At 37.2% G+C, this 20,653-nt stretch overlaps 1 protein-coding gene across 10 annotated transcripts in view; it reads right to left on the bottom strand.

Moving 5' to 3' along the window:
* The window catches only part of KDM4C (lysine demethylase 4C), a 279,152-nt gene that overhangs the window by 239,791 nt on the left and 18,708 nt on the right, over positions 1–20,653 (bottom strand). For 9 of the 10 annotated variants that reach the window (XR_011137826.1, XR_011137825.1, XM_068927788.1 and 6 more), the window contains 3 exons: positions 18,385–18,549; positions 8,374–8,549; positions 5,776–5,890 (listed from right to left, as the gene is read on the bottom strand). Coding sequence is in view for 8 of the 10 variants with exons in the window: in XM_068927788.1 (XP_068783889.1) it covers positions 5,776–5,890; positions 8,374–8,549; positions 18,385–18,528 (435 nt within the window). In the remaining 2 variants the exon portion in view is untranslated. Of the gene's footprint in view, positions 1–5,775; positions 5,891–6,579; positions 6,851–8,373; positions 8,550–18,384; positions 18,550–20,653 lie in introns of those variants that run through there. The other variant, XM_068927797.1, reaches the window with a different exon arrangement.

The following is a 20,653-nucleotide window of genomic DNA, read 5'->3' as shown; positions in this document are numbered from 1 at the left end:
CGCACCTTTCTGAAGGGTGAAAACTTCAGAAGTAGTTTCCCTTTGGAAATGTATGCTAAAAACAAGCATGTTAGTGAAGGAATGACCACCATGGCCTGTACAACAAAGAGATGATGAAGAGAAGGGATCTCTCACGTAACCATGTGCTAAAACACCCAGGATTTTCTACATTAAAAAAAGAAAGTGTTGAACTACTTTGGGACCTTTATTGCAGTCAGTGTAAAGTATGCATATAGTAGTCTACTGTGAGAAAAGAAAATTGTACTTATCTGACCAGGACATGACAGAGGTAGTTAGCCAAATTCCAAATCCTGGCTTTGAGGTACAGTACAAGAGCAAATTGGGCAAGTCACATGCTCAGTCATACCCATTCTGCTCTTCTACCAGTTCTTATACTTACTTCTTTCCATTCAGTGATTTTTTTTTTTGAATTTACTATGAGCTGTGATGAGATAGCCTTGTAGTCTGGATAAGCTCTATCATCACTCATTATCAGAGGTTTGTTTTACTGTTCTTTTATCTAATATTCTTATATTTTGTTCTTATATGTTATCTTTCTTATATTCTCACTCTTTATGGTTACTTAAGGCAGTGCATGCCACCTCTCCTCCTTAAGCCACACAGTAACTTCTTGTATGCGCTACAAAGGATGACGCACACAGAATGTGTGACATCAGATTGCAATAGACAATCTATAGGACTATCTCAGCAGTTTCTCTGCAAAGTAACTTGATGATTTCTTTCAGTACAAGAAATTTAGGATACTTGATCAAGGCCAGCAATTATTGTCCAATGTGTCCACCATCAGGAAGAGTTCTAATGTGCAAATCAGAGCTATGATGAAAAAATAAAATCTTTTTTAGTATACTTCGTAGAACAAACACAAGTTACTAAAAAAAACCTCCAGTCTAGGTCAGGCAAAGTAAAGCTGCTGTCCTTTGCAGTTCCATAAAACACTCCTGAAAAAACTGTTTTTTTCACATCTGTTGTTTGATAGCAAAAAAGGCCTCTTCAATGGATCAACACACCTTCCTCAGCTGCTCTCTCATTCAAATTTTTCATGTTTCATTCTTGAACGTCCCTTCTAGTCTAAATCTCAGAGCTTTTATAAAGCTGTTCCACATCCTTACTCTTCTAATACTACCAGTCTTAATTCTTTAGTGAGGGCAAGTATTGTGAAATTCTCTAACAAAGGAAGGCAGGGCAATTCAAAAAAAAATTTTGACCTCTAGAGTTATCACAAATCTGATGAGTTGAACCAAAGGAACAGAATCAGTTTTCACTTTCTTTTACTTTTTTTTTTTTTTAACGTAAGTTTTTTAATTCAGGTATATTTTAGTACCCCAGCATCCATCAACCTTATTCTCTAACCTCACTGGCTTATCTCTCCTGAATCCTTAGGTTAAGTTCTGATGCCAGCAGTGGTCCTAACTCATCTCATGGTCAAATTCAAACTCTACCGCTAATGTTAGGTGGTGCTTTAAAATCAAGTCAACTGGTCTATCAAAGTAAACAGATGGAAATTCAAGCACATCTGATGCTAAACTTAGTATTACATTAGAGATGTAGCTACAAGACTATTTAGCAAAATTAATCAACAGTTAATCTACTGCTAATCCAGTCACTCTACGTAACTGATCAAACGTGCTCCATAAAACTAACACATAGGAGAAGGCAGGCATAAGAGACTGTCTCATTAAGAGGAATAAGACTAAGGGGAAGAAGAGAAATAGAGTTACATCTTCAAGCCAGGAGCTGAAGAAGAGTGGTGACAGAGAGGCAGGACAACAGTTATACACTGTTTCTTTCAGATCCTGGGCTTTCTTTATTGAACAATAGCTTCCATTCACAGATATATCTGTTTTATGACCTGCTGTAAACACAAGACTAATCGGGTAGAGAAATTTGTCTTTGGAAGTTCTTTTGAAACTAGGAAGATTTTTTGTCCTAGATGCTAGATCAGCCCATGTAGGGCATTTATGCATCTTCCCCACCTTTCTGTGCAGACAAAATTTCAAAAATTTCAAATATCAATATAAAAAAAAGCTTACTAAGGAAAAAGCCCTGGAACAAAAAAGTAAAGTGAATTTGAGCTCCTGATACCTGATACAACAAGGAGACAACCTGATCTGCAGCCTCAGTGACTGGTGGTGGAATTCCAACAACAGGTAGGAATGGCATGCAAATGAAAGGTCTGACAGTAGTTCAGCAGAACAGACACTGTCCAGAAAAAGCAAGTGAACTGCACTCTGCAATTTATTCAGAAATACAACTACCAGATAAGTTAATAAATTATCATATGAGGAAACAAAATCACTCAAATTCCTTCATCCTTCCTGATGGGAATAGTAACTTTCTGCAACTGTTTCACATTCTTAGTCTAGGCTGGCTCAAGCTGGTATAAAATTCAAGCTAACCTGCAAGGAAGATAGCTCTCTTGAAATAACATAATAAAGCACAAATAATTACTTTTCAATTTAACTTCCTAGGTAATGGTATTTCTTACTTGTTCACAATGAATTTGTGAATCAGTTTAGTAACTGAAGTGAACTGGTGATTTATTATTGACATTATAAGCTCTATACTGTATCAGGAATATTAATTTTCATTCAAATCCAGATGACCTTATAGCAACAGAAAAACAGAACCTGGAACATTTGTCTAAGAAAGCGCATATGCTTTACAAGTCACCTGTAGAAGTAAAACAATTATGACTTCAACATAAATGATCTTTGCAATCTATTCTTTTTTGCAACGCTTCTCTGTATCAGTTCAAGTCACCTGTACTGTCCTTCTCTTACAGAGCAGTGTAATTAAATGTAAAAGCAATAAAAAATGCATACAGCAAGAATAATACCTCAAGTAAACGTTCAATTATCTTAAATTTATTTCCTATAAAGCTCCATATAGCTCTATGTAGCATATAGACCACTTGTTCTCTCACAAAATGTCCAAATTTATAAAGATTTCACCTGTATTCAGAACTGATAGCTAACCATACCGTTTATAACCAACATTACAAATATAGAAGAGAGATTCTAGAAAAAAACATATATCACAAGAGTTAGCTTTGCAACATTGGTAGTAGTTGTCAAATTCCAAAACAAGCATTTATAGCTCTGTTTCTTTCCTATTTCTTTTGTTCTATGTAACACAGGTTTTACAGCTTTCTCCCTCTTTCCAAACCCCTCAAAATCTGTCATCTGCCATTCTAAGAAAATCAAAGAACACTGCATGATCTATGCTCTTTCTACCATAAAGTTAGTAAGGTCCTGTATTCCACAAGTCAAAATACTATTTCTTAAAGAATCTAAACAGTAAAAATCAAGACTTTATCATGCTTCAGAGACAGACTTCTCGATCTAAAACTAAATGTCATCATGCAAAAAGGAAATGCCAGTGGTGATTTTTTTAAACTAAAGAATAAGGACCTGCAGCACAGCAGCATTTCTCACTAATTTTGATGGTCCAAGTACATGCACATATAGTTTCACTAAAATACAAACATGCAATCAAATCTAAGAACTGTGCCTGTGTCTGGCATTCTAAATGGAATTCTGAAAGATATTTACCTTTCTGTATTAAATGTAATGCCTATAGTACAGTGTTTTTTATAAAATTTTGTCAAAAGCAAACAATTGTCTCATTTATCAAAAATAGGCTGTTAGGATAAATTGTCATCCCCTTTCTGCTGTATTTTGCCCAAAAAGGCATGTAATTGTATTCATCTCCTTTCGCTGAATAATGAAAATTCATGAACTGAATAAACATATAAAAGCAATATCTAAATTCAAAACCAAATCAAAAAGATTTCAAATCAAAAGTCTCTTAGTATTCACTACCTTCAAGTGAAGAGATATGAAAAATACTAGTTGCCCAAGTGCACCATCTGGTGGCCAAAAACTAACTTTGACAACAATATCCTAAAAAGAAAAAAAATATTTCTGTCACTGGCACCCATAACTTCCAGATCAACAATCTGGTACCAGAGGTTATTCCTTTCTTCCCTCTAAATACCACTGAGCTCTATAACCTGCTGCCACATTAACCATCCAGTCTATTTATACTCTTTCCTTAGTTTCTATTCCTTTCACTAGCATTTCTCCTTTGTTATCCACTTATTTTTAAAAACACACCTATTTAATCATAATCATCTAGTCCTTTTATTCTACATTAAGATCAATTAATTTTTTCTTCCTTACTATTTTTTCCCCTCTGCCTATACTTTTCAATGCTTTATCTCCTCATCCTACATAGCTAACATCTCTTTTGAGTTAAGATCATTGTACTTCTCACTTCCCCTCTTTTTGTTTTTTGACCTCCCTTCCTCCACCTCCCAGCCTAATGAGAGGGTAATTCCATGAGAAGGAAACCTCTATCCTTCTCTTCGACCAGCCAGCACCTCAAAAATTACTGCTTTCTCTTTTCTTCGGGAAAGTAATCTTATAGTAGATTTTAAGGACCAAAGAAAGTAATCAAATTAAAGTATACATTTATACATTTTATGCAAATGTAAAAAAAAAAAAAAAAAACAGAGAGAGAGAGAGAAAAAAGAAAAAAAACCTACTTATTGAAAGAAGCACTGTTCTCCTGTACCCCATTTCGGTCTCCACAAAGTAACAGCTCTCTATGTCTGAAGCATCTCTTTATCAAAACAGAAAATCAAAGATTCTGATTTGGGTTAACAATTTTTATACTGCTATTTGAACAAACAATAGAATTTCAACTTGCTCCTTTTTTTTTTTTTTTAATGATGGTTGGACATTTATAGCTGTCTTTCAAAGACTGCATAACCTACTAAAAAAAACTGAATTGCCTCAAACTATCTTGGCTGATTGTATTTCTTCTTGGACAGACTCCTTAAGTAATTTGTTTTTTGCCAAGAAATATGAAATAGTAGCAGGGCCTCAGACCATCTGCCACAGGGAAATCCTGCTTTTTTTTAAATGACTGGAGAAGGGAATGACAGAGAATACAAAGTAACTTCAGAACCCTACAAAGGGTGGATTCTCTTGGAGAAAGGTTTGCCCTGTATTTCAAAACACCTCAAACCTTTTCTGAAATTCTAACATTTCCTCTGTTAGTCTCGTCACTTAAATAATCTTTTCAATACCTAGTTCCTGTTGTTATTTACAGCACTGTGATACCAACAGATATTCCATATTCCTTTGGGTAACAAGATCTTAATTAATAGTCCCTTTTACCCCTGGTGACCTCTATCAGTAACCAGCAAAATTCATCTCCTTAGGATGTTTCCTTTTTCATCTATTTTAATACAGAAGTACACAATAATTTTCAGTGCACTTCCAGGAAACTGCAGACATTCAAAAAAAAATGTAAGAAGTATAGCTATTGATTTTCCTAAGGTAGGTAATATTAGTTCTCTCTCTTTCACTTAAGATGAAGAGATGAAGTAAAGTTAGTTAAAACGTCACTAACTTTCCACACAAGCATACAGATAGGATGCATCTTGAAATAGTTAATAAACAAAGAAACAAATCTTAAAGAAGAAAGGAAGGAATCTCAAAGTGCTAGACAGCTCAAAGTGAAAAAAGTCTTACAATGAGGTACAGTGTCAATAGCCTACTAAGGACAGAATTGTCTCACTCTTGCAAATGTAGATTTAATTTCAACCTTGCTTGGAGTCTTAAAAGAGTAACACAAAGTTTTCAAAAGCACAGATTCTCAGATACAAAGCAAGAATGTAACCTTTAAGTATAGTACCCTTTAAAAGAGGGTGAGGAAAGATAAAACTTTATAAAAACCTATGCATACTTCATCATAAATGCTCCCATTGATATCTGCTCCATAAATTGGTGCCACAAAGGTCAAGTTCTTCCAGTATTTACGCTCCAAATCTTCATAATCTATGTATCTTGGGGTGCAGTACCTGCAAAAGAAGAGGTTGGCAAGGGTTCAGCATAGTCTCAGCAACCACTTTCACAATGGACTATGTTCCTGATTCTGCAAACCAAATTCTAACAGATCACTTTTCCTAATTCACTGAAACAGAATTAGTAGTTTCATACTTCACCATAACACTAAACCTCCTACCTGACAGCTACAGTGACTGAAGTCATGCACCTATCCATATAACATTTGCTTCAATCTCCAGCAGCTAAACAGTGCATCTACTAACAGCCCTCAGGCTGAGGCCTTCATTTATGTTTCTCTTCTATAAGGAAAAGGCACATGGAAGAGCCACTTCTCTGTCAACTGGCCAGTATTTGGTATTTTATTCTTCAGTTCCTGCTTTGCAAAAACAGAGAGGTAGATCCTGCACATGCTCATCTCAAACAATACAAACAGAGTCATTCTGCCAAGCAGCAGCCCTGCGAGGCAAAAAAAAAAAAAAAAAAAAAAAAAAAAGGTACTTCCTTCTCCCTTCTCCTACCCTTGCTTTTGAGAAAAGGTGTAATATTTCAAACAGCTGGTACCCTTATCACAGCAAAAATTCTCCCCTCTTGCAAAACAAACAGAACACTGAAGGAAATTTTTCTTTTCCTCTTTGCTTTTAGAGCAGCCCAAGACAACTATGCTTTTATATAAACATACACATTTTTGGAAGGTTACTCAAACCTCTTGGAAAGTCTCATGGAAATGCAGCAGAAGCCCACTACCAGAAAAGCCATCCATCAGTAGCTTCACTTCAGGATCTTTTGCTCGGCCTCTATTCTCCCAAGCTTAGGTCTTTAGAAAAGAAAGTGTGCTCCCCTACTACTGCAGCTCTGCAAAGGACACTTTCACATTGGCACTGCCAATTTACTGTGCTTGAACTTCTAGAAAGAAAACCTAAATATACAAGAATTAAGCAGACCAAACACATTTACATTGTACATTAACGTAGAACAGAGGTGAACGTGTTAGCAAAAAACACGTTAACCAAAATATCCTAAGCAATGCAATTGTTTCCATTATTTCCAATGACATGGCTGCAGAAAGCCGCTTCTATTTGCCTGAAGTAATACAGATGCATAAGCTCAGTTACCATAACACAGGGATCTTTGTTGTGGGATGCAGGTAAACCCATATTTCCCTGAGGACAAGGTAGAGAACAACCTAATAGTCCGTTGAGAATCGTGAAACAATTAAGGGATGGAATATATTAAGCTCCTAGACTGGGCACACACAATCCCTTTAAATGCAACTATCATTTTCATTAAGATGTTCATGGCACTTCAATAGGTTAAAATTGTTCTTATCTATACTTACGAAATGAAGTTGTAGATCGATTTCAGTAAAAAGAGAACGAAGCCTGAAATAAGAGGTGCTTCCAAAATGTTTTCCAAGATATAGAATAAATTAAATCTAACAAACATTGTTGTATGTAATAAACCTTCATAGATACTTATTCATTATCGCATCTGCTTTAAGAAGTTAGTGCTTATCATTCTACCGTAGGTTAATCAAATCCACATTTTAAGCATGCTTAGAATATAAATTGCCATTAGATAGCATTTAGGTTTTAAGTTTTATCCTCCTTCTAACAGTTACTGCATATATAATGGCAAGATAGATTATCTTATGATAAGATAATCAGCCCCACTTTCCATAGAAAGAAAATTCTAAGTGTGGTAACATCAGTTTTTCAAAAGTAATATATAAGCAGCAACATACTGATCCTTCTTAACTCAATAAAGAATATCAGTTTTGCACTTTTACAATGGCACAGATGTTATGTGACATTTGCTGAGGAGCCTCTTTAGGAGTTCCTCATCTCCTATTTTTTGCTGATCTTGGTAACAGCCTCTCCCCATAACTCAATGTCTCTTTCTACTTAAGAAAGAAACTTTCGTTCAGACTAGGTCAGTCTTATCTTACTTTCTCTATCTAATTCATTACATTCAGTTATTTTTTCCAAATATCCTTTGACCCACGCACAATCTAGAAATTATTTCCAACTAGTTTTGGGGAAATGTTAAAGTAGAATTCATTCTTTTTACTTAGCCAAAAAGAACTGGGGAAGAATTCCTCCTGTCTCTTCCCTCTTCTTCAAATGCCCACTGACTTGAAGCTTTTTAGGCTACTGCCTAGCCCTTCATAGCACTTTTTTTTCATCCCTTAACACATATCTTCTCATAACTAAAACATGGAGGTTCACTGGGAGCAGTAGTGCTCTCCTGGATTACTGACAAAACCTCTGAGTTAAAAATACCATACCACACTACCAAAAATTTCAAAATTACATGACTGTATGCCATTCCAGTATTCTAGCCCATATGAAAGTTAGCGTGGCATTCTTCCACAATTTAGACAGAATAGCCCCTAATGAAAAGTACAAAACTCATCAGCTGCCTAATACATTTCAAAGAAAGCACAGGATAGAAACAAATAAACATTTGTCTTTCTAAACAGGACCCCATATATACACACTTGTCACTGTTAGCCAGCTGCCTGAACTCCTTCACTGTCATTGGCTTTTTCTGGATGTTGTATTGTGTGAAGAGCCCCGACTGACCAGTGACCATCTGCTGAATTGGAGCAGGAATCACCAAATCTTCAATATCATTATAATGTTTTCTTGGTTTCCACTCCTTTGGGGGGATAACCTGAAAATTTGTAAGAGGAAAAACATGACATCAACAGTTGCATTACCAATTCAAAACATTCTGGAAAATCCAAATAACAAGCAGGGTATGCCCACACGATTGCATGACCACTTGCTGGCTCTTTCACAACAACTAACCGAACAAGTGAGCACTCCTAGATGATGCAGAACCCACCTTAGCTTCTCCCAATGGGCATAGTATCACTCTCACTGTCTCAGTTTAAAAGCAGCAACTCACTAACCTACAGTAATCCAATCATGCACAACTGGACAAACATAAACATGCATAATGTAACAGAACTGGCAAATATTTTACCAGCAGAAAACCCTACACTTAACAAACATTACATATTGTATTATATAAAACTCTTATCCTCAATTGAAAAAAAAAAAAAGAAGAAGAAGAAGAAGAAGAAGAAGAGAGATTCATACACACGATTGAGAATCCCCTGTCCAAATGTTATTTGGCATATACAGAATCACAGAACGGTTGAGGTTGGAAGGAACCTCTGGAGATCATCTAGTCCAACCCTCCTGCTTGTCAAGCAGGGTCATCTAGAGCACACTGCACAGGATGGCGTCCAGGCAGGTTTTGAATATCTCCAAGGATGGAGACTCCACAACCTCTCTGGGCAACCTGTTCCAGGGCTCCGCCACGCTCACAGTGAAGAAGTTTTTCCTCAGGTTCAGATGGAACTTCCTGTGGTTCAGTGTCTGCCCGTTGCCTCTCTGCCTGTTGCTGGGCACCAACGAGAAGAGATTGGCCCCATCCTCTCGACACCCCCCTTCAGATACTTGTACACGTTGATGAGATCGCCTCTCAGTCTTCTCTTCTCCAGGCTGAACAGGCCCAGCTCCCTCAGCCTTTCTTATATGCTATAAGTAATTTTATTTTTAATTGAAAATTGAAAAGAAATAACAGCTATTAGCTGTTTTCTGTTTATTCCTCATAAAATTACAGGATATACCTCTATATAAATTAGTGAAATCTCCTACTGCAAATATACTGGTTTTATACTAACATAATATAAAGCTTGTAACTAAAGATTAAAGATAGGTGCAGAGAAGTATTAATCAATTGTAAAGTTAATTTTTATTTCAAACACCACAGAATTGCCCAAGCTCTTTCAAATTCTACAAAAATTCCTCAGCAGATGCCACAGAGTCAGCATTAAGTCATTAGAAGTTTCAAAGACGCTTGTAGTCTTAGCAGCTTTAATAGGCTGTGTAATTTTGAATATTCTTTCTGTATATTGGTTTAGTTGAAAATGACTCTAGATTTCATGTATTCCTGCTTTGAAGTTTTCTACTTCGAAATTGCAACAATTTTAAAATACAACAAAAGACATTCTTAATATATAGAATTTTTCACAAACATTGTCTCGGAAACTTTTTAAGCAACAAACAACAAAGTAGCCTGGCTTTCATTAATATATATCTACCACGTACGAATTACAGTAACTAGAACGATTACCTTACATCTCAGAGATAGCTGTTAGCTTAGGATAGCTATATCTTCCTTCTAGCAAGGATTTCAGGATTATTCCTCATTCTTGTTTATTAGAGATTTTATTTTTAAATAACACAGAGAAAGTAAAAAATTCTTAAAAAACATAATGTAATATCCTGACATCATTTGATACCTCTGGAAAACAATCACAAATGTGCCAAACTGTAATGTTAATATACTTAATATATTACACCTTAAATGAGATCTGGTCAACACTGTTTGTAGTACCAAAGTGTACACAAAATCAAATGCACCAAGCTAAAGAAAAGTTATCAGGTGGTAACATACTTCCACACCTAACATTTTCAGCTTTAAAATGTAGAGACTATTTTATTCAGTTTTTACATGGACATAACTCCCTCTTTACATTCTTTCCTCCTCAGCTTCTGTGAGACTTTGGCTCAGCAGGGACTGCAGAGCACGGTTCAGTGTTTTAGAGAAAGAAGAATATCCAATCATCTTTTGATTCCTACTTGTTTCTTTCACACAAATACTAAATTATGCACATTGACACAAAATACAAAATGTTGCTTTGGAAGCAGAGAAGCCATGCATTCAGAATATATGCACTGAAATCAAATATGTGCATATATTTCCATTTTCACAATTATTAAGCATGAACTTGTAGGTTAGCCTCAACTATACGAATACTGAAAAATAAAACTTGCATTCTCTCATTCAGTTCAAAGTCAAGGTGTTTTTAAGCAGTAGTAGTATTCTTGTGAATACTAGCTCAAAATACTCTCTTTCAGCTAACTGGAGTATGCTTTTTATTGTTGGAGTTAAAGTACTGCTTACAGAAGTGAATCGTGTGTAGGCACTATTACGCTAAGCATTATTTTAAAAGATAATTAAAAAGTCTAATAAAATAATCTCTGCCCCCAAAGACCGTATGTTTTCTAACAAAGGTCAGGGCAAGGAATGGAAACACAAAAACATCTTGCCCAAAGTAACACACGGCTGGTCAGTATTAAAGCTGGAATTAAAAACTAAGTATTTGAGTTTTTTTGCCAAGAAGCTGTCCCACTGAAGCCTCTTCACATTCACTTCAGAAAAAAAAATGACATCTTCAAAGTCAGGAAAATCAAGTTTATTCCACAGAATAAGTGGAATAATCAGTCAAGCTGTTCAGTGCTCCACTATAAAAAGGGAAAGAGCTAATGGTAAGCTTTTGTTATTTTTTATACACACAGCAAACATCCTAAGCATATTACCACTGATCAGTGTCACTCATTGTGGTGTGTATGTAGTTTTAGATGGAGGATAGCACAGTCAAACTTATACATCTCCTCCATGAAGGTTGCATATTAGCACATCTGAAGTTAGTTGAGAGCGCTGCCAATCGGTAAATTTTAGTTAAATCCTTTTTTACGTATTGGTAATCTCCTGTTGTACAGCTGATTCTGCGTGGCACTGGATACTATTCCTATGTACCTACTGCTGTCCAAAGCCTTCTGAAAAAGTTGTTTTCCTTCTACTTGCCAACATCCATTTTCAGTGTCATGTTCTAAGATTATTTTTCTACTTGCCAATTTGACTGCATAGTCATTTCACTGTTTCAGTCTGTATGAGCAGTTTCTGCATCTCCAAAGCACCTCTTATTCAAGAACAGAGCAAAGTAACCTATCAGTGTTTTCTTTTTCATTTGTTCTACTGCTTCCACTACTTTTTTCCCCCTCCCTTATTAAGCATAGAATTCTTTGTATCAATGAGATTGAAATACACTACCTATGCCCAGGACTCATTCCAGACTTTCAAAAGCCTACTGGCAATTTTTCAGTCAACTTGCTCCAGCGATACCAGATACACCTTGGAAATGGGTTTGATTATATTAATCTACTCATGAATCATTTGTTTCAGGCTTAGGATTAGTAACTTCATAAACTTTAGTTTAACTGAAAGCCCCAGCCTTCATGTTTTTCCTTTTATTTTGTGGTTTCGGATATATAATTTTAATTTAACTTTACTCAGCTGCAGTTTTATTTTCTCCCCTTGCACATTAACTAAAACAGCCCACCTACCCTTATCATAGATGCCCCGCAAACAGACATTCAGTTTCCTGTTAGTGTACTAGGCTAAGCTTTCCTAATTATATAGTTTTTGCTGATTTATCCTGTAACAGCATATGCATGCAGAATCTCATCATTTGATTCACTGCTAATTTTCTTATACTTGCACACATTTTCCTTCACTTTCCAGTTCTCCAGGCTTTGACATACCTCCTCGAGACACACTTATTTCATGTCACCGCACCTGCAAGCACACTACGTTTTTTTCACCCTATAGTCTGATATTCCCCAAGTCTTAGATTTATTTCATCTCCTCTGTTCTATATATATGCACCACTTCTGCAAAGGTAAGAGGTTTTTTCCCTTGCATTTTCACATTTAACATAAATTGTTAGGTAATCTGTATGCCTGCTCTGCTTATGGTTTGCGTTCAGTGGTTAAATTAGCATTTCTGCATATGCATACAGCTCCTCTTGCAGTCTCCCTTTATTCTCTTTCCAGTCATATTTGTGCTTATGCATCTTTTAGTTCTAGACTTAACACAAATTAGCTCCTCTATAAGTTTGTTTCATGTTACTGTCAAAATGTTAAAAATCGTTTCATTCTTATTTTTATAACCAATTTCCAAACCTCAGAAAGTGTCCCTTAAACAATACCAACTTGATGAGCTTGAAGTTTTGCAGTATAAATTACTGACTTTGTGGTAAGAACTGTCTTCCACTATTTATTTTAAACTATTTAGTTGTGTTTTTTAAATAAAATTAATCTAAATAATCTAGCAAAAAATGAGAATATAATGAGCCAAATATGACTCAAAGACTTAATATGTTATGATTTGCCCACAAAGTGGAGACAGCTAAGGAAGCTTTAACCTCTGGACTAGTACCAAGCAGAGGAAGGGGAAACAGACCTACATAATTCGATTACAAAGGCTCTTCCTCAGCTACAGTACAACTGCAACACAACTAAGGTAATTGAAGTGTTTTAGAAGGCCTTATTATGCTCTCTTGTATCATGTACATTCTTCGAGGTGTTCTGTAAACCCTAATCAGATATCCTGCATGCATATAATCATGGAAATATAAAAATGTTCTTTAGTGCTCCTGGGACTATCATATTTGAACAACAGATACATGGAGAACAGCTTCCCAAGCTGTTCTGAAATGTTATCTATGGGATAGGAAGGAAATCCTACATATCTAAATATATCCATTTCATTCAAGGAGCATTTTCCTACTATAGGCAAGTTGCACCAGAGCTATATAGCCAAAAGAGGAGGTGCATACATTTTCAACCATATCACCATAGGACATTAACTTCAAACAAGCACAATTACACTATGCAAATATCACAAAACCCTGGCTACACAGTCAACCCTGTCCCTACCAGAAGCCTTCAGAGTTTTAGTGTCTTCGGCAGAAACATCAGGAAACACCAAGAACTACAAGAGCAGTAGCAATCTGTGTAAATCAAATCTTGGAATAATTTCTAAGATTCTGCTATTTTCTAGTTTTTCTTCATTATCTGTACATGTACAATCTGAGAAAAGCAGTAATTTGAAGATGAATTGCTTCATGTCTACTCTCTGATAATTTTCTATCAGGAGTTCAAGCACAACTCTTCAGAGATTATGTTAATGAGACAGTCACTAAGGAAAAAATATCACTTCTGTTTTAAAAAGAAAGACTACCTTGACTTCAGCAAGGCTTTTGACACTGTATCTCATAACATGCTCTTAGGCAAGGCTCAAGAAGCGCGAGCTGGATGAGTGGATGGTGAACTGCATTGAGAAGTGGCTGGATGGCCGAGCTCAGAGGGTTGTGGTGAATGGCGCAGAGTCTAGTTGGAGGCCTGTAGCTAGGGGTGTCCCCCAGGGGTCAGTCCTGGGTCCAGTCTTGTTCAACCTGTTCATCCGTGACCTGGAGGAAGGGACAGAGTGCACCCTCAGCTAGTTTGCTGAGGATACTAAACTAGGAGGAATAGCTGATTCACCAGAGGGCTGTGCTGCCATTCAGAGGGACCTGGGCAGGCTGGAGAGGTGGGCGGAGAGGAACCTCCTGAAGTTCAACAAAGGCAAGTGCCAGGGTCCTGCTCCTGGGGAGGAAGAACCCCATGCACCAGGACAGGCTGGGGGCTGACCAGCTGGGAAGCAGCTCTGCAGAGAAGGACCTGGGAGTCCTGGTGGGCAAAAAGCTGACCATGAGCCAGCAATGTGCTGCTGTGGCCAAGAAGGCCAATGGTATCCTGGGCTGCATTAGGAAGAGCACTGCCAGCAGATCGAGGGAGATGATCCTCTCCCTCTACTCTGCCACTCCTTTGTTGGCGGAGAGAAAGGGGGGGGGGGGCACACTTGGAGTGCTGGCTCCAGTCCTGGGGTCTCCAGTGCAAGAGAGATAAGGCCCTGCTAGAACAAGTCCAGCAAAGGGCTGCAAAGATGATGGGGAGACTGGGGTATCTCTCATAAGGAAAGGCTGAGGGAGCTGGGCCTGTTCAGCCTGGAGAAGAGAAGACTGAGAGGCGATCTCATCAACGTGTACAAGTATCTGAAGGGGGGTGTCGAGAGGATGGGGCCAATCTCTTCTCGTTGGTGCCCAGCAACAGGCAGAGAGGCAACGGGCAGACACTGAACCACAGGAAGTTCCATCTGAACCTGAGGAAAAACTTCTTCACTGTGAGCGTGGCGGAGCCCTGGAACAGGTTGCCCAGAGAGGTTGTGGAGTCTCCATCCTTGGAGATATTCAAAACCTGCCTGGACGCCATCCTGTGCAGTGTGCTCTAGATGACCCTGCTTGACAAGCAGGAGGGTTGGACTAGATGATCTCCAGAGGTTCCTTCCAACCTCATCCGTTCTGTGATTTTGTGATTAGGGGAGGGTATTTCTAATAGTACTATAGTACAGTACAAATGAAGCTATAAAATAAATGGCTATGGTTTGATAATGGACAGCACTAAAATATTCATCACTGAGGAAGAAAAACATGACCTTGTTAGCAAAGGAAATGGATAGGAAAGGAAAAGGATACTGAGGTACTAAAAATTACTGAAGTAATTTTTAAATTATGAAGCAAATATAATACAGGTTAAACAATATCAACTAGCAATATGTATCCTAAAGTTTACCTGTTTCTCATCCTAATCCTGTAAACTGAGGAATTTCTGCAGTACTTTGACTGTCATTTAAATTATTAAAATGATCTCCTCACTCATTTTCAACTCAGTTATGGGATTCTACTCTACAGTCATGCAGCATTACACCATGACAGATACAAAAAGAATGAGGAAAGCGTACATCCTAACCCTGTTCTTCCATTATCATCATTAGCTACTGTTAAAGTTAGATACCGTATATGCCTATACCCATTCCACAGCCAGTATCTACATTATTGTCTTCAAAATATGCAAATTTATGTATATTTCTGTTACTATGGTTGGATCTATTACTTGCAAAAATTTGTTTGCTTGTTTTTCTCCACATTCATGTACCTAACCTAAAAGATTACCACTATTTTTTCCCACTATAGATAGGGCTAATATTCCTTTAAGGTGTTATACCTCAACTTTGAAGCAATGTTTACAAGAAAGATTCTACAAACCCCCACATTTTAACCCTATACTGCCACTAACATGATAGCATAACTGTATTTTATTGATATTTATTTGATCTTTGCCTTTCCATAACAAACGAAGATTCAGATCACACAAAGTTCATATGTGAGAAGTAAAGTCTGCTTTGTTACCACAGAGAATTATGTTTATCCAGAAGCTGCCTAAAGATGTCTCCGTAAAAAGTGAGTGAGAGAGACAGACAGACAGACAGACAGAGAAGCAACAGTAAGGGTAAGGAGATGAAGATGGTAGCAGGAATGTTATAGGTGAAGATGACAGAAGTATTACAGAAACATGAAGTGAAACAATAAAGACAAGATGGTATTCACATCCTTTTCTTTCCTGTTCTTTCCTAATGTCACTGTGTCAGTCCTTCTCAGGAAAACCTCAAATTTTCAGCCAGGAAGTTGGATGCTTTTGCCATTTTCTCCTAACAGGTTGCACTAGGAGGTTTTATTGATGGTCGGCAGGAAGGAAAGCAGAAGCAAAAACCAGTTAAGGAAACAAACAAAAAAAATGACTGAAGCCATATTCATATCTTGAAAAAAGTATCTAAAGAATGTGTACAGTCTTTCCATTATTCCAATGAGACAAATTCATTCTCTTACTTCCTACTGGCCAAAATTTTGCCACCAAGAATGCCAAGAAACAGAAGATTCTCCGGGCATCTTGAAGTTCATACATACAAACGACTAGTGCAATGGACTTGATCCAAAACATATTTTAGGTTCATAGTTAATCCACCAGTCTCATTGGGAGCACTTAGCACAATACATTGTGAAGCCATTGAGCAGGGTTCCCAGCTTTTTCAGCCCAACAGATACAAATAGAGCGTGCATAAAATGATGGGAGAATAACTGAAGCTCTTATTTATTATAAGTATCTCTGGGAAAAAGGAATACAAGTTTGCATAGTCATTTTAAGAATACAGTATTACATCTGATAACACTGGGATTTATTAAAAGATATAAGAAGCAATAGATGTACCTTTTTTCTATTTTCCTTCAAAAAGGAATATAACAGCAAAATTCATTTTTTTTCAAATTAAGAAGCTTCTCTTTTTGAACACTGCCTGCCTAATGAAAAGACTAGCTACAGACTAAAAAAAGACAGAATCCACAATAAAGAGCATCTCATAAAAAATTTTCTTTTAATTATTTCATTCTTTGTTTTTTTCCAAACATACTATGGATAAATATTGGTTCATTTAATACCTTCTCATATAGCCAGCAAAGGATACAGCTCACACATACTTGCCTTTGTTTTACACAACACACCAAAGAAAGCAAGATACAAATCAACAAATATTGTATTATATATGAATAAAGAAACTGAAATAGAAGAAAATCAGTATCACCATAGCAGGTACTCACAAAATAGTTTCTACGTCTTTGGCTAGATTCCACAAAATGACATTGAAAACTGCCATCATTGAAGATAAAACTGTCTAAATAATATTTCCATGAAAGTAAGGTTTTTTTTAAATGTTAAAAGCCATGCATGCTATCCACAAAATAATGTATAGCTTAAATCTCCTACTCACATATGTATTATTGGGGCAAATTTGTTGAGCACCACAAGAGTAAGCGTTACAAAGAACTTGCTGTTAATCTTACTGTTTAAGACAAGGGGGCTGTAATAGTTTAGCCCCACTCAAACAAAAAGGTTCCATAATATAGCTGAGTATGAGAAGAAATCTCAGTTCAGGCTTTCCTGTTTTGTCTGTTTATCACAGTTGTAGCCCTCATGCTTGCACAGAAGGGTTTAAAAATATGATCCATAGGCACTGTACCCTCAGAAAACAAATAAAGGAACCACAAGGCACTGAAAATTCGGGAGGGTTCTGTTTTGCTTTGCTTTATAGCTACGGGAAGGAGGGATAAAAAGCAACTGCAGTTTTTGTTTCTCTCGTCTCCATGTTTAAATGCCTTGGTTTAAAATGCCAACATTAGTTTAAAAACCCAGTGATGAAGACTTGTTCTCACTGACTAGTTATAATGACTAAGCTAGGATTTCTAGATGTGCACTGTGTTGTTGGTTTGAAAAGTAACAAAATAGATCTAATGCACAAATACTTATATGATGTAACACTAAATTACATCAGAACTAAAATTTGACAGTCACTCTCCATTAGGGGATGAATACCTGCTGTAAGATCCTGAATAGATCATTGTTCAAAGGATGATGCAACAGTTGCTGATGTGCCTCAATCTCATTAACAAACAGGAGACACATTCACTATTAAAAAGTAAACAATTTCATTTAAACTTAAGGTAGTGCCTCACTAAATGCATATATTTGCTGTAGAAGGATTATATGCTTTAGTAAAGTTAAGCACAACCCTGAATAGCCCTAAAAACCGATTCTACCTCTGAAAGACCAGGATTTTCTGATTTATGCTACGAATTCTATATTGTGCTGCACTACTAAAATCTAGTTTAAGTCTGCCTTACGTAAAGGCCCTCTTTTGCTGTTGCATAGATGGAAACAACTGAAGATTAAAGTATATACCATCTTCATTAGCTTACATGAAACATGAGAGATACCACAGAGCTCTTCAACAGAGAAACAGACCAACGTCTATTTATTGGAAAAAAATCACTGAAAAAAAATGTAAAATATTAAAAAGATCAGTTTTGCAGCCAATGGAATACAAATATTAGGAAAAGTAATACCAGGAACAATTTTCCCTCTATACAGAAGATGCTTACCTTTGCAACTCCAGCCCTATGAGCTCCTTGTGATTCCATGTATGCCAAGTATTTGTTGAACTCCCTGAATTCATCCATCGAAGGCCTGAAAGTCATAATTTTGCAGCTTGGGTTTGGAGGACTGTCTGAGATGACAGTAGCCATTGTGGTTGACTTTCAATCCAGCTAAAATAAATTGTTTAACAGAAGATTATTCTCTTCAGCATATTTTATTTTATTTATTTTATGAGATTAAACATGTGTTTCAAACAGGAATAAAGTTTGCAAAAACCTCTGCCCATGCTGGTATAAAAGGCATAAAACAAACATTTACATTTTCTTCCTACTCCTTTAAAACTATTCTACTATTACCCAGAATGAACACTATAACGAGCAACAGTTATATAGTCCAGTCTATACCTCTTTGTTTTTATAGCACACTTTCTAAAGCTAGCCTTTAATATTGTATGTACTAGCACCTTCCTGTGGTGATCCATCTGCACATTGCTATCATTTCTGTCCAGATACTTACTCTAGATTAGGCCTGTGTAATGTAGCAAAGCTATACATCTGATAAAATATCGCTTCTAATTTTACACACAGGAAAACTAAGCTACAGATGAGCAACTCACCAGTCTCATTATAAAGGAAAAAAAAAAATCTACACCTGGATTTCTTAACTGTCATGTCAGCACTTTAACCGCAGGATTATATCACCCTTCATTCTTTGAAACCTCTTCAACAGAAACAAAACACGCAAGGGATAACTAGAAAGGTGTGCTTCCCCTTACTTCCACATCAGCAGTGAAAGTGATTCAAAAAACTCAACAAAATCCTATTTCCAGTTCACACCAAGATAGTGTAGTCATAAGAGGACCGATCTTTAGGCCACTGATGCACATATTTCAGCTTCAACAGTTTTTGTAATCTCTAACTATGCATCACCACATATCTGTTAGGGACTGCCATCTATTGTTCAGAGAATTCCTCCTTACCTTACGAAAAGGTCTATCACAAAAATCAAGTTACTCAACTTTCACTAGCTGTCCCAAGCAGGTGATTTAATTCATGCCTTGTTTTCTGCATGGGCAAAATGCATGCAACTATGGTTTTGCTGCCACATCCTGTAATCTAAATTCTACTCATATGTTATTGTATTAGCCCACCGATTTCATCACAGCTTCATGTCTCTTCTAGCTTGGTTTTGCATGAACCTCTGCATAGGAAAGCTCTATGTGGAAAATTGCTTTGTGTCTCCGTTCATTTCACTCTCCTACTAACGTTCCAACATTTCGACTGCCTTTTGCATCTTTATTATTTGCCATATTTTAACTCCCCGTTTCACCCAGCATATCACACATCATTCTTAGCACTTTCCTTCTTTTCTTCTCCACACTCCTCTTTCAGCAACATCCTTTCCTCCTCCCCACAATTATTTCCATCCCTGTTTGAACTAGAATCAATTAGATTTTTTGTAACTGTCCCATTCTGAAAGTCAGTATCATTTTAACGTGGTGGTATTTTGCATTTAGTTATCAAGTCCATATCAGCATGCAACCCTGAACATGCGAAACTGCGATAACTTTTCTCAGTGTTAATCAGCAGGGGTGTATCCAACACACTTTCATCCATTCATTTCATTCATTCCCATGAATTAAGATCCTGCTAAACCCTGCTACTATGACCAGCTCAAGGGAAACGAGACGAGGATTTACAAAAGGGAAGCTATACTTGCCTTCATTGAAAAGCGCAGTATATGGTATATAACACTTCACTCGTTAAGAACAGCCTCTCTGGTATTTCTTAATTGAGGAGAGGAAAAAAAAAAAAGTAGTAGTCTCTCTTTATTCACTATTTTCATCTTTCCAGACAAACAATCACAAATCGCGTGTGCTAGCAACGTGCCCTTGTGGCAAAGGTAGCCAATGGTATCCTGGGCTGCATGAGGCAGAGTGCTGCCAGCAGTTGAGGGAGGTGATCTTCCCCCTCTGCTTAGCCCTGGTGACACCACACATGGAGAGCCAGGTCCAGTGCTAGGCAGCACAAGAGAGACATGGAGCTACTGGACAGAGTCCAGCAAAGGGCCATAAGGATGATAAAGGGATTGGAGCACCTGACATACCAAAAGAGGCTGAGAGAGCTAGGACTGTTCAGCCTGGAGAAGAGAAGACTGAAGGGGGAATCTTATCAACATGTTTAAATAACTGAAGAAAGGGTGTAAAGAAGACAAAGACAGACCCTTCTCTGGAGCCAGCAGTGTGCCCTTGTGGCCAAGAAGGCCAATGGGATC

The sequence above is a fragment of the Struthio camelus genome, chromosome Z (genome assembly GCF_040807025.1).
Source record: "Struthio camelus isolate bStrCam1 chromosome Z, bStrCam1.hap1, whole genome shotgun sequence".
In the NCBI taxonomy this organism is placed as follows: Eukaryota; Metazoa; Chordata; class Aves; order Struthioniformes; family Struthionidae; genus Struthio; species Struthio camelus.
This window is presented reverse-complemented; position numbering and strand designations above follow the sequence as displayed.